The 15,150-nt window shown below is 34.3% G+C and overlaps 1 protein-coding gene across 2 annotated transcripts in view; it reads right to left on the bottom strand.

Moving 5' to 3' along the window:
* Window positions 1-15,150, bottom strand: part of PCDH9 (protocadherin 9) — a 1,149,603-nt gene that overhangs the window by 722,034 nt on the left and 412,419 nt on the right. Inside the window, exon 3 of one of the 2 annotated variants that reach the window (XM_040266855.1) lies at window positions 7,503-8,363. The exons of the other annotated variant lie outside the window; for it this stretch is intronic. Within the exon in view, the coding sequence (XP_040122789.1) occupies window positions 8,109-8,363 (255 nt within the window). The 3' untranslated portion in view covers window positions 7,503-8,108. Of the gene's footprint in view, window positions 1-7,502; window positions 8,364-15,150 lie in introns of those variants that run through there. 2 annotated transcript variants of the gene reach the window in all.

A 15,150-nucleotide genomic window follows, 5' to 3' on the forward strand; every position in this document is an offset into this window, starting at 1 on the left:
ACTGTAATGTATAAGACACAAAGAATCACATTCGTGTGCTCAGCATGATATACTTAGCACATAACATAACTGTGCCTTTGTTATATTTGCTAGATAAATTCTTTGGAAGTAAAGAGAGAGGAAAGAAGAGAAGGTAGAAGACAAAGAGAAAGGAAAGAAGGAAGGATTAATTTATAACTCATGGATTGGTTTCATCATGATTATAGAAAAGACCTACAAGGGGAAGATGAATAATTTGTTTCTTCTTTGAAGAATAATCTCAATATCATGCTTGTGGACAAGAAAAGAAGGAATGTCTATTTCTCAGGGAATGAATTCATGGCCTCATTTAAAAAAATTAAATCAATCCACATTAGAATGCACAGATAGGTAATACAGGTTTGGTCAATTATGTATATTATTGTATTTACCTATATCTCTAATACCTCTTAAATTTTTTCAAGCATAAATTTAATAGTGAGAAATAAAAACAGTTCACATTTCACAGAAAATATTATTATACACAGGCATTAAAGATAAATGCATACAATGCCTATATACTACTGTACTATACATTCTTTGAATTCTCAGTGAAGTAAAGTGAAACTCAGTTATGTCTGAGTCTTTGCGCCCTCCAGGGGATCTTCCCAATCCAAGGATCGAATCCAGGTCTCCCACATTGCAGGCAGATTCTTTAAAAGCTGTGCCACAAGGGGAAACCCAAGAATACTGGAGTAGGTAGCCTATTTCTTCTCCAGCGGATCTTCCCAACCCAGGAATCGAACCAGGGTCTCCTTCATTGCAGGCAGATTCTTTACCAACTGAGCTAACAGAGAAATCCCTCAATTCTTGGTAATTTGTTTCAAATCTATCTATGCTTAGTTAGAAGCTAATGAGGGCTTAAACATTTTTAATGAATTATGTAAGGAAAAATTTAATCTATAGAATATAAATTGCATAAGATGGATACATACAAAGCAGAGTTTCCCATCAGTCATTATGTGCATGCGTGCTAAGTCATTTCAATCTTGTCTGACTCTGTGACCCTAGAGGCTATAGCCCTCCAGGTTCCTCTGTCCATGGGATTCTCCAGTCATTACAAAGATTCCTAAATAATGTTTAGAATGGTGGGCAGTAATGATACCATTATTTTCTAGGAATTTTTTGCAAGGTCAGTCTCATATGAAATGGCATGTAGAAAACTTTGACTTTTCTCAGTTGGACATGTGAGAACTGAACTCTAACAGTGATCCATGATGTGTAATTTTTTATTACTTCACTCCAGTGCAGATTTAGATTCTTCGTGAGAAAAGAAAGAAAAAGGGACTATGTCCTTCTTTAGTGAGTGGCCTAGACTTGCCATCCAGCATGCTTTCTGTACCAGTTGTTAGATATGCAAAGTCCCATAGTAAGTGATTGAGTATAATATATTTTTTACTATATTACATTATTTACTACATTATTTTACTGTATTACATTATTACATTATAATATTTACTATATTACTAAGTGTAATATAATTTTTCATCATTTTTATTAACCACATTTTAGAAAGCAATTCTATATGTAACTGAATATATAATTTTTTTACTATTAAGAATCATTCCTAAAATACATATGTATGTAGTGTGTGTATGTGTGTATGCATGTAAGTGTATATACGTGCTTCCCAGGTGGCACGAGTAGTAAAGAATCTGCCTGCCAATGCATGAAACATAAGTAATGTGAGTTAAATCCCTGGGTCAGGAAGATCCCCTGGATGAGGGCATGGCAACCTACTCCAGTATTCTTACCTGAAGAATCCACATGGACAGGTGAGTCTGACAGGCAACAGTTCACAGGGTCACAAAGAGTCAGACACAAATGAAGCAACTTAGCATGCATGCACATATGTATATATATATTTATCATGTATACAGCTTTAAATATTTTCTACTTTTGGGGTTTTAGGATACGGTGTTCTTACAAAGAAATAAAAGTAAACCAGCTTGTGAATATAGTACCATTAGTGAAACTCTGTTAGTTGCAATATTCTTTGCTACTTACCAATATTATAACATTTTAAAAAATTACTAAATGGTACCTATTATTTTCATTTAAAAGCTAATATCAACTATAATACTTATTCTAAGTACTAGACACAATTATTGGAAATTAAATGTGCTTGGTAACACGACTATATAATATGCCAGCAACAGGAAAATGCAAGTCTATAGTTTAAAAGATGCTTAGTCCTTGGAAGGAAAGCGATGATAAACCTAGATGGCATATTAAAAAGCAAAGGCATCACTTTGAAGACAAAGGGCCATATAGTCAAAGCTATGGTTTTTCCAGCAGTCATGTACAGATGTGAGAGTTGGACCATAAAGAAGGCTGAGCTCCGAAGAACTGATGTTTTTGAACTGTGGTGTTGGATAAGACTCTTGAGAGTTCCTTTGTCTGCAAGGAAATCAAACTAGTCAATCCTAAAGGAAATCGGCCCTGAATATTCACTGGAAGGACTAATGCTGAAGTTCCAACACTTTAGCCACCTGATGAGAAGAGCCAACTCAATAGAAAAGACCCTGATGCTGGGAAAGATAGAAGGCAAAAGGAGAAGAGGGCAGCAGAAGATGAGGTAGTTAAATAGCATCACAGACTCAGTGGACATGATTTTGAGCAAACTCCAGGATATAATGGAGGACATTGGAGCTTTGCATGCTTCAGTCCATGGGGTCTCAAAGAGTAGGACACTACTGAACAACAATAATAAAAAATTAATACTCACTTACTAAATCTTATTGGAGAAGGAAATGGCAACCCATCCCAGTACTCTTGCCTGGAAAATCCCATGGATAGAGGAGCCTGGAAGACTGAAGTCCATGGGGTCGCTGAGGGTCGGACACGACTGAGTGACTTCACTTTCATTATTAAACCTTACTTAACTAGATTAAGACTATTAAGTTAATAGTCTAAATCTATTCAGTTAGTTGAGTAAGGTTAATTGTGTTAAGTACAAAATGAGGAAAGGAAAGAAAAGAGCAAGACCTAGAAAGTATAGCAGAGACACTGTTTTGTCAGTACATATCTGCCTTGTCAAGGCTATGGTTTTTCCAGTAGTCATGTATGGATGTGAGAGTTGGCCTATAAAGAAAGCTGAGAAACCTGTATGCAGGTCAAGAAGCAACAGTTAGAACTGGATATGGAACAACAGACTGGTTCCAAATAGGAAAAGGAGTACGTCAAGGCTGTGTATTGTCACCCTGCTTATTTAACTTATATGCAGAGTACATCATGAGAAATGCTGGGCTGGAGGAAGCACAAGATGGAATCAAGATTGCCAGGAGAAATATCAATAACCTCAGATATGCAGATGATACCACATTTATGGCAGAAAGTGAAGAAGAACTAAAGGGCCTCTTGATGGAAGAGAAAGAGGAGAGTGAAAAAGTTGGCTTAAAGCTCAACATTCAGAAAACTAAGATCATGTTCTCCAGTCCCATCACTTCATGGCAAATATACGGGGAAACAGTGGAAACAGTGGCTGACTTTATTTTTCTGGGCTCCAAAATCACTGCAAATGGTGACTGCAGTGATGAAATTAAAAGATGCTTACTCCTTGGAAGGAAAGTTATGACCAACCTAGACAGCATATTAAAAAGCAGAGACGTTACTTTGTCAACAAAGGTTTGTCTAGTCAAGGCTATGGTTTTTCCAGTGGTCATGTATGGATGTGACAGTTGGACTACAAAGAAAGCTGAGCACTGAAGAATTGATGCTTTTGAACTGTGGTGTTGGAGAAGACTCTTGAGAGTCCCTTGGACTGCAAGGAGATCCAATCAGTCCATCCTAAAGGAGATCAGCCCTGGGTGTTCATTGGAAGGACTGATGCTGAAGCTGAAACTCCAATACTTTGGCCACCTGATGTGAAGAGCTGACTCATTTGAAAAGACCCTGATGCTGGGAAAGATTGAGGGCAGGAGGAGAAGGGGACAACAGAGGATGAGATGGTTGGATGGAATCACGAACTCAATGGACATGGGTTTGAGTGGACCTTGGGAGTTGGTGATGGACAGGGAGGCCTGGCGTGCTGCAGTTCATGCGGTCGCAAAGAGTTGGACATGACTGAGCGACTGAACTAAACTGAACTGGAGGAATACTGTCCTAAGGTTATGAATGTGAGATGTAAGATGTGGTAGTAATTTAATATATTGTAGTTCTCTTACCACATGCTCCACTGACTCTCCATTTGATGTTTTGTTTTTTAAATATTTCCATCAAATCACACACTGGGTTGTTTGTGAAACCAATCATATTTAACTTCTATAAACTTCTGAATCCAGCAAAACTTGTGTTATAAATTTACCTAAAGGGTCAAAAATATTTCCCTTATCAAGATGGTTTTCCCAATCTTGGCCTATAGATTTATAGCAGTGGTCCATCCTGGGATATCTTAATCAACCATCTGCACCCATGAATTTCACACTTGTGATAGCTGCCACATTTCCAAAGTCTGGCAGCTAAAGTTCACACATTTTAAAACTCTTCCACCAATCTTCCTAACTCTTAGAGCTAAGATTTTCATCTGACATTGATTTTTGGATTTCTTTGCTACAAGAGAAGAAAGTCTTATCTCAAAAATTCATACACTGAACACTAGACCATTTTGTAAAAATACTTTAGCTCAAGCATCAAAACAGTGACAGGGAGCATCTACTCATACTGAGATGCAGTCTTGTGTGAATTCCAATAACTATGAGACATTTTCCTACAGATTGCAGGGTATAGACACTGAGAGCTCTATCTATCTGTTTATGTTTAATGCAGTTTACTGGGAAAAGGGAATTGAGTATAATAAAGGCAAATAGCAATAAAATTTATAGATCAAAGATGCTTTGCAAGGGTAATATGCATTTATGGCATGAAAAGAAGATACACTTTTTTTTTTTTTTGCCTCTATTTTAACCATTATGGTATTCTGTGTTTACGATGACAGAGGCTTGACAAGAAGATAAAACTTAAACATGACAGTTAGTTTAAATTCCACACCTTACTTGAAATCTAATTTTGGAACTATTTTCTTTGACACTTCGCTTGGAAAATTTTTATGCAGCTTGAAGTTAGCTATTAGATCACTCCAGGATCAGAAAATCTGGATCAAATTCTAGTGCTTATCTCTAGCTAGTTCTGTGACCCAGGGCAAGCTATTCCATCTTTCTAGTCTTCAAATTATGCTTCAGTAACATGAATATATAAATGTGATGGTTCCTAACAGTCAAATATCCTGTGATTTTCTTTTTTTTTCTTAGACATTATCACAGGGTAATTACTTGGAGTTTCTAAAATCTTGCTGGTCTGGTTTACTCCATTTTCACTAATTACTATTTGTGTGATTTTGAGAAAAATTACATAAGCTCTGTGTGGCTCAGTGGCCACATCTGTAAAAAAGTAATGATAGTAATAGTACCTACCTAATAGGATTGTTGTCAGGATTAAATGAGCTATATTTTAATAATTGTAATATGAAAATTTCCTGTATTTCAATATGTATATTTATTAAGGAAGACACACAATAAAAAATCATAAATTAATATTTATTAGCATTTAATTTGGAGAAGGCAATGGCACCCCACTCCAGTACTTTTGCCTGGAACATCCCATGGACAGAGGAGCCTGGTAAGCTGCAGTCCATGGGGTCACTAAGAGTCGGACACGACTGAGCAACTTCACTTTTACTTTTCACTTTCATGCACTGGAGAAGGAAATGGCAACCCATTCCAGTGTTCTTGCCTTGAGAATCCCAGGGATGGTGGAGCCTGGTGGGCTGCCGTCTATGGGGTCGCACAGAGTCGGACACGACTGAAGCGACTTAGCAGCAGCAGCAGCATTTAATTAATAGTCATTTTTTCCTAGTGGTACATAAAATCATAGCATGTTTTATACTCAGAAATAGATTAGATGAAATTTTGTAATACATATGGAATCCTTAGAATAGTGTTTGGTATAAAAATTGTCCAATAGCTGATATTAAAATCTCCCTGTACATAATAATTGTTATATATAAATTAAGAGGGATAATTTAAGTGTGATTAAAATCTTGTTAGTCATATCAGCCTTGGTTTTATTTTATATCTAATGTCATAGTATAAATTTAATAGTTTCATTCAGATTAATAAACATGAATTGACATAAAATATTACTTTTTACTTGAATGAGTAGATATGATACAAATGAGTAGCTATACACAAATATTATTATGATAAGAAGAGCAAATATGCCTTTTTTTACTTAAGTTGATTAAGAAGGGAAAATATAATTGTTAGAAAATTGAAAATTAAGAATATACTTATGTTTACGTAAGCTTAGCTCAGTATTCAATATGAAGAAAAATAACAGCATAGTGCAAGTACCAACTTTGTGTATCATAATTGCCTTTAGTTATAAATTCTCAGCTTTGATTTTTGGAGTCATAATATAAATCAACATCATAATTCTGAGTATCATTTTTTCTTGGCAATGTTCCTTAGAAATTTAGTCAAATAAACTCTATACAAACTGTGTTCCTGTGCTTTGGAACTTATAAAATATCTAGAGAAGAAAAAAAAAATTGGTTCATAGAAAATTATTTTAATTATAACTCATTTATTTTCTACACAAAAGTAAGAATAGTGTTCAATTAATGATTTCTCTATTTCACCCTCTTGGGAAATCCTAGAGGTCTCTGGGGGATATGGATTCTTTACTCAAAAATTGCAGAAATGAAAATGATATAAAAATGAATATAATTCTTAGGAATTTAAAATTGGATATTGATGGGTTTAAACATCTGAATGGGCCCTTTAAAGATTTACATGAACATTTATGAATGAAACATTTATTTCTTCAATAGAGTGAGTTATTATTGGATGAAATAAGGGTGAGTAATGGCACAAATCCCTGTGTTCTAGACCCATAACACTTAGTGATAAGGAATAATCAAGGGGTTAAAAATTAAAATTCTTCTCTCACCTGTCAAATGATTAAGGTTTTAGAGAAAGAAAGATAAAGAAAATAAAAGTAAAATGGGAAGACTATATTCTGTAGTTTAGAAGAATGTTGCTAAATAGTTAGATCTACACAAATAAAAAGAAAAATACATGGAGGAGGAATTAGGGGATAAGCTTCCCTAAATATCACTTTGTCCATCTCAGTTAATGGTATATCCAAAAAGAAGTTGCTTGTTCAATCAAATTTCTATTAACTGAAGTAGTTTCTCTGACCTACATTATACCTGGGGCTTTGACAATGATATATCATTTTAGTTGGCAAAAACGCTGTACTACTAACAATAATCAAAACATTTTCAATACATTTAAGGGAATAGAGGAAAAAAAAAAAAACTAGCTTCAATGAGAAAACAGTATAAACACAAACACACCAGAATGCACATACATTTATACCAATACATATGATCTATCAATCCATCATCTTTTACATCTATGATAGGGGAAAATAGGTGAAACAAATATGTGTGCATTAATATTAAAGTCAACTATTAAACACAATTCATTAAAAATGTGGAACTTTTATTGCACAGTGTGAATATATTTAGCACTATTAAACTATATACTTAAAATGATTAAAATAGTAAATTTCATGCCATGTGTTTTATATCACAATTTTTAATAAAAATTAATAGATTTGTACATTCAGCCATACTAGAATAATTGGTACTGTAATAGCTCTCCCAAAATTAAAAATAAATAAATAAAAGAATATTATACAATGAACACATTAAGAGAAAAAAGAAAAAATGATTATTTTATTTTTAATTCTAATATAAAGGAAAATAAAGGCTCAAGCTGAGAAAAAGTCATTAAAAAATAAATATTAATGAAAACCCCGATTTAACCTCTTGTTATTAAACATCATTGCCTTCCTTGAGTATAGCAGGTGAAGCAAATCAATCTTTCAACAAACGGATGTGGGCATTTTTAGCTCAACTAAAAAAATGAATTAAAAACATTTAAAAAGAAAGTTGCTCATTACTTTCTCCAAAAATTGTTAAAATGCAACGCTTTACAGTCAGTGACAAGAGCACTATATTTTATAGTTTGACAATTACCAGAAGAGAAAAAGGTTATTCTTCCCTTTTGTTCTAACAGTTTATTTTAAATTGTTTTAAAAAATACTAATATAAAAATACGACCATAAAACAAGGTCAGCAAAGAACATATTTTTAAGTTAACTAAAGTATTTAAAATCACACTAGGAAAATGTAAATTGCTCAGTACCAACACGATCTCCATAGAATTATGGCATACCTCGTAATGGCCTTCTTCATTCTCCTGAATATGGAAACCCGCAGAGCTGGGACATTTCTGAGCAGTGACAGGAATATTGTCACTTTTGTTGTGTGAGTTACACTGAAAGAGATTACCAAATAATTGTGACAAACTATTCCATATTAAGAGTGTCTATTGAGAGACATGGTTGTTTGCTAAGCTTCTAATAAAGGAGGTCCCTGTGAACTATCAGGGGTCTTCCTCAAGCACATGCATCCATATTGAGCCTTTACCAAAAAGGTAAAAAATGGTCCCAGGATAAACAAACTGTGTTTTCACTAAAACTAAAGAAATCTAAGATGTAGTTATTTCACTCCTTCTATTGCAATATTTACTTACAATACTTATGATTTTAGTAGCTAAAACTTGTATGCTATAATTATTTGTGTGAGGTATTATTCCAATGCTTGATATATATCACATATTATTAAACTGTGACATAGATATTATTATCCCCAGTTACAGATAAGAGAAATGAGACATAAAAATATTTTTTCCCAAAGTTGGGCTACTACTCAGCTTTCTAGGATCATTCCTCCTATCTTATCTACCATATCTATGTCCTTTATATACTTGAAATAGACAAAACTAAAAAATTAAAAGTTAAAGGTCTTAAAGTGCTATTTCACTTTTTTTCTGTAGCAAATGTAAAATATTTTTAAAAACATGTTGACTAAATTAATTCACCTACAAATGAATATGAATTTTAAAACAAGATATCATAGAATGGCTTGGCTTTTCTCCATGAAAATATTAAAATTATTATTTACCATATTCCTCTAAAAGTTGTTTTGTGTGAAAACAAGATATAATTTACTTTCTGTTATCCTTGCCTCCTTCTTTCTCAAATCTCTTACTAGTTTCATGGCCACTTGATCATTTATTAAACATAATGTTGGGTTTCTAAGGTTTCCACTTTAATAAAAAACATTGTAGTGCCTCCCCAAAAGTCTCATCATTGACATATAACCTTTCCTCTCCCATAAGACTACAAAGCTATGCACAGATTTTTATGACATAAGTAGGTAAGATAATATTTTTCAAGGTAGAATGCCACTGTTTTGGTTCACCAGTGAAATTTTACTTTCCCCATGCCAAAAAACAAAATTAAAAAATTACCTTCAAAAACATTTTCAAAAGCAAGTGAGTTTTAGAGTTTAGCATAATCAAGGTCAGTATATTTTCATCTCAAAACCACCATTTTATATTTTATATAGTTATACATATTTTAAAATATTCACATTACATGTTTTAAAGCTTAAATATTTTTATTTTTTTAATTTCAGAATATCTTTCATTAATGTCAACCATCTCAATTATTAATTACCTAATTTGTTTGTTTGTTTAAGAGACTCTGCAATATAGCAGAGTAGGAAAACATGACTCTGAAACCCAAGCCTATATTAGAAACCTTTGTCATGAAAAAGAATATATGCCTGTCCTCTCTACAATAATATCATTTTAACCCTGTTTAAAACCTACCTCCTCTAGGAACTTGTTTTGGGTAATAAAACAAATGGTGATTACATTTAACCTCTGTTTATAATCTTAGTGATTTAGATGTAATTTGTAAAACGCTGGTCTCCCAGTATTAATTCTTCGAATGTGCCTGAGTTTGTCTGAACAACTTCACTGTTAATTACGAAGGCCAATCTTTGGTATCTCTCTACAATGAGAGATATCAGCTTTCAAAAAAGTTTCAGTTTTAAAACAGTTATCTTCATCTGTGATGGTCTTAGACATTTTAATCTCTCAATTCATGTTCCCCACTTTTCCTCATATCTACTCATGCTGATTAGTCTTTTTAAAACCTCTCATGTATTATGCAGTTTTTCTCCTTAGAAACGTTTCCGCAATTCCTGTGGCCCAGCAGTGGTTCTCATCCTGCCTGTATGTTAGAATCACCCAGGGAACTTTAAAAAGTGTCTCTGACTGAGCCCCACTTCATGCCAGATAAATTAGAGCTAAGGCAAAACTATTTTTGAAATGCCCAGGTAATTCTTGTGTGTAGCCAAGAGTTTAGAATCCCTGGGTTAAGGTTTTCATTTCTTTTCTGGCCTCAGGACACTATAGGGAATTTTAGCCTCATTCCTCTTTCAATCTGATCTCTTGTTAATCCTTTTCCTTATTTAATCCATTGTGGATTAGGTGATTTTTTTTTTTGGATGCCTCACAATGCCTCTGAAATTGGAAAAAAAATCCTATGTTTGCATAATACTTTATATCTTTACATATGAATTTTATGTATTATCCACAAGAAACCTCTGCAGAGAGAGGTAGAAAATGTAATCCTACTTTAACAGATGGGGAGTGCAGAGGTTCAGATAGATTCAAAGGCCTCTGTGCAAGGATTTGACCAGTGAAATCACTCGTATGTAACGACTTGGACTTTGGCTATCCTGACATTTCTCCCTTAAGGGATTTATTCATTTGCTTATTCATTCACATCTTCTATTCTATTTGTTCATTTGTTTGATCATCAGATATTTGCTGAGTGCATGGTTTGATTCAGGATTTTAGTGTTTCACCCAAGGTATGGTATTTCATATCTGCAATGGTCTCACACTAGCAGTGAAGTCATAATTGGAAACAAAGAACCATCATGATATGCAGAAGTTGCTAAGGGATAGAGAAAAGAGAACTGTGAGACTCCAGTGAGTCTAGTCTTGAAAAATGTGCTGATGAGGGAATCATGGCCAGTACATTTAGGACAGAACAATCGGCATATGTAAAGGCTAGAGACATGAATTCCCCAGACATGCCTATCAGCTTCAGATAGTTCAATAATGCTTTAACCATGGATCCTGTGAGCTATGCCATGAGGATAGGGACAGGGGTTATTAGTTCATGAAATTTAATGGTTAGACCAATGATGAGAAGTTACAGAATTGGACTGTAATATGAGAGATGACAACCAAATAATGGAATGGTACTTTATATACAGTGCGTGCCAAAGGTCAGCTTTTATCTTCATTCCTTCCCTACCTCCCTAAGGTAGAGATATGATATAAGCAAAACGAATGCATTTGCATTACAACTTATACTCAGGTAAGTCCTTCCATCTAAACAAGATTTTACCACAATCCCTTTCTTGTGTCTAATTCTTTAGCAGCCTCTCATAAACAGAGGCATTAACAGAACAGTTAATGGCATCCAAGGAAAAGTTTAATTCATGGTAATTTCATCACTTTTTAAACTTTTTCAGTGTTATGAGGCCTCTAGGGATTACAAATCTATGAATCAGAGTGAAAAAGAAAGCAAAAATAGCACTGTAAAGAATATTTTGAGAGCCAATATTATTAATAGCCCAAACACATTCTTAAGGGAAAAACAATTTAATTGCTATGTATTCTTCCCAACAAGTTTCTATTTCAATGACAGTTGCAGCTGAAAATAGATTGAAAGTTTATTTAAAAGTCGAGATTTCATCAAATAAAATTTTTCCATTTTCCAAATTTGATATGAATAACTATAAAATGAGTTATGGTCAAGATAGATTTGCTAAATCAGATTTAATATTGAGGGATTCATAAGTACATCACACTTGAGAGGTAGAGTTCTCTAACAACAATCTTATTAAATGGAGATCAATGTAAATACATTTATTTTATACTTTCAATTCTATTTGATATTTTCCATTTAATAATATCTATTTTATTATGTGTATAACTCTTCCCTCCCTTAAACACTTGTCATAGTTCCTGGGAAATTGTCATTCACTATCAATAGAAATACCTACACAAACCTGGCTCATAATGAGAAATATTAGTTCATTTTTGATACAAATTCCTAAGGAAGTACTTCATACTCAAAATATCAAGAGAAAAACTACAACAGTAACAAAAGTAACAAAAGTTTTATGAAAAATTTTATAACCATTAAGTTAAACACCGCTGTTTTCTTTGCTATAATGGGGATTCTTTACATTTTTCCACCCAGCTCTATAGTAGTAGCCTCTTACTCCTCCTACGTTCTTGCAAATTCGAGGTTGTTTCCCAAAAATCAGTTGTGTTATTATAAAATCTGTGCAGTCATTATACAGGCAGCCACCTGTATGCTATAGGTTTTTATGCTATAGGTTTCATTAAATAACAATTCCTTTTGTTAAAGCTTCTCACAGAAACTATTATTCCTATTCATCTTAAGAAACTAGAGATTGTTTTCATGAAGAATTAGTAAACATTCTTCTATTTTTAATACAAAAGTTCTAAACATCAGTAAAATATTCACATTTGCAGAAATGAATCTAAAGACTTGTCTGCACTTGGTATCTTCAATCTCTCCACCCATTCCTTTGTAGAGCCCATGTGTGTCAAGTTTTTATCACCTCTTATAGTAACTGAAGGGCAATTCACAGTCCTCTGCTCACGTGACACAACGATAATTCCTTCCTTCCAGATGCATTTGTGTCACTCACCCTGCAAGGGCCCACGAACTCCTGGATGTCCTTTTATCGCTTATGCTTTCCTTCTGGAATCATGTAACTGTTCATGTTGGTATTGTCATTGCTAAAACTGAAAAGTTTGGAGAAAATGAAGCTTACTTCCTTAGGAAGTACGTTTTCTGATGGCATTCTCCACTGGTTCCCAATTCTAAAATAATTTCTCAAACAGACACATGAACCATTTACTATTCATAAACAGACAAAGGAAGGGCTTTTAAAATGTCCCTAAACATGCTTATATGAAACCATATATTTTTATGAGTATTTCAGGAAACTGATAAAATTTATATTTTAAGAGATCCACAGCATATGCTCCAATTTCTGAAAATTTGTTCTAATCACTGAATGTCCTGAAACTTATTCCATCTCAAATCAGGAAGTCTTGAGCTTGTATTTCCTGTTTCTCTCTAATATCTTCTATGAATCCTTCTTTATTGGCTTATTGCCCTGTCATTATTAAATATGCTTGGAAAACAAAGCTAAAATGATCATCAAGGTGTGTTAACACATAGGTAGTTGCCTTGTGTAATGCACATTTTGATTTAAAGTGAAAATGCAATATAATAAAATTTAAAGCCAAACACCACATAAATAGTATTTAGTTTTAAAATCATAGAAAAACAGATGGCAGTGTAGAGATAACTTATGTAGAATAAGGAAAAATGATGAACCATAAAAGGATCCAAGGGCTTCCCAAGTGGTCCTTGTGGTAAAGAACTTGGCTATCAGTTCAGGAGAGGTAAGAGTCACGGGTTTGATCCTTGGGTCAGGAAGATCCCCTGGAAGAAGGCATGGTAATCCACTGCAGTATTCTTGCCTGGAGAATCCCATGGACAGAGGAGCCTGGTAGGCTGAAGTCCATTGGGTAACAAAGAGTCAGACATGACTGAACCAACTGAGCATGCATGCAGACAAAAGGATGCAGAAAAGAATGTCACCTGCATCAGTAGCGTAAAGGTATCTGCTTGTTTATTTTGTTTTTTAAAAAATGCTTTGCCCCTCTTCTTTTCCTTAAAAAAAGTATTTTTCTTAAAAAAATTGGAGACAGAAATATCATAAAATATTAACATATGTTAATTCTGGGTACTAGGGACATAGGTATTTTCCTTACTTCTCTTTACTTTTTCTGGGTTTTTCAAATACCTGAAAATGAGTCAGTACATAGAAAAAGAATTAGCATGACTTTGTTAAAAATTTGTTCTATCCACCTCCACAAAATTGTAGATAATGGTTCTAAAAAGGGCTTTATAATCTATAAAGTCTTGAAATAATGCATCTACAGAAGTGAAGGTACTATGTGGAAGATAAATCTCTTCAGATCTGGCTCAGGATCAATCCTCTCCTTTTCAGTAGAAAATGTTTTTCTAAAGCTAGTTGAGGAACATGCTGGTTTTCTTCCTAGGGTACTGTGGCCACTTTCTCTGAATATGTTTTGTTTTCTTTCATTTCACAAGAGAACATGATCCTCCTGTTGACAATTTACTACAATGCCTGCAGCATTATGAGGTATTTTATAAGTATTTTAAGTGAAAATTTTAAGTGAAATGAAAGAATACATGAAAAAAAAATGCAAGACTTTTTACAGAGACTTACATTCACCTTGATTATTTTGGCTTCTAACTCCCTGAGTAGTAATTTCTTGGTAGCTATTTTCTTTTTTCTTTCAGTCTTTTGTTGCCAGCAGACAAATTCATTGCAAAATGAGTATTCCCCAAACCTACATTTTGTGTTGTAAACGCTAAGACAAAAATATAGTACGTTCGTCTCATAGATTGAGAGAGTACCTGTAGTAAAAACAATTAAAAAAGCAATGGATTTAGTCATCATGCATTGTTTATCAAACTGGACCTTTAGTAATTCATGAAGTGAAGTGAAGTGAAAGTTCCTCAGTCGTGTCTGACTCTTTGTGACCCCATAGACTATACAGTGCATGGAATTCTCCAGGCAAGAATACTGGAGTGGGCGGCCATTCCCTTCTCCAGGAGATCTTCCCAACCCAGGGATCAAGCCAAGTCTCCCACAGTGCAGACACATTCTTTACCGTCTGAACCACAAGGGAAGCCCTTAGTAATCATGGCAGGAAGCAATTTCTTCACAATAATATGTCACACAAGTGTATACATTTGAATTGATCTACCGCATATAAGAAAAAATTAGCTCCTGTTCAACTTCTGGGCCCTGCACAATTTGACTACCCAGGAGACTTTGCCCATCCAGTCTTGGTTCTTTCAGGGCATCAGACACCCCCAGGGTATGCAAGTTGACTGGGATCTACTTCAAAACTACCTGAACTGGCCAATAGCTCTCTGGTTTGTGTAAATTACCCTCCACTCTTCTCACAGTCCCCATCCTATATCTCCTTTCAGTCTGGAGATAGCCTTTCTTCTCCTTTCTTGAGGTCCCAAAGGTACACCCTCCCCTTCA

This window comes from Oryx dammah, unplaced genomic scaffold, assembly GCF_014754425.2.
Source record: "Oryx dammah isolate SB20612 unplaced genomic scaffold, SCBI_Odam_1.1 HiC_scaffold_24, whole genome shotgun sequence".
Classification (NCBI taxonomy): Eukaryota; Metazoa; Chordata; class Mammalia; order Artiodactyla; family Bovidae; genus Oryx; species Oryx dammah.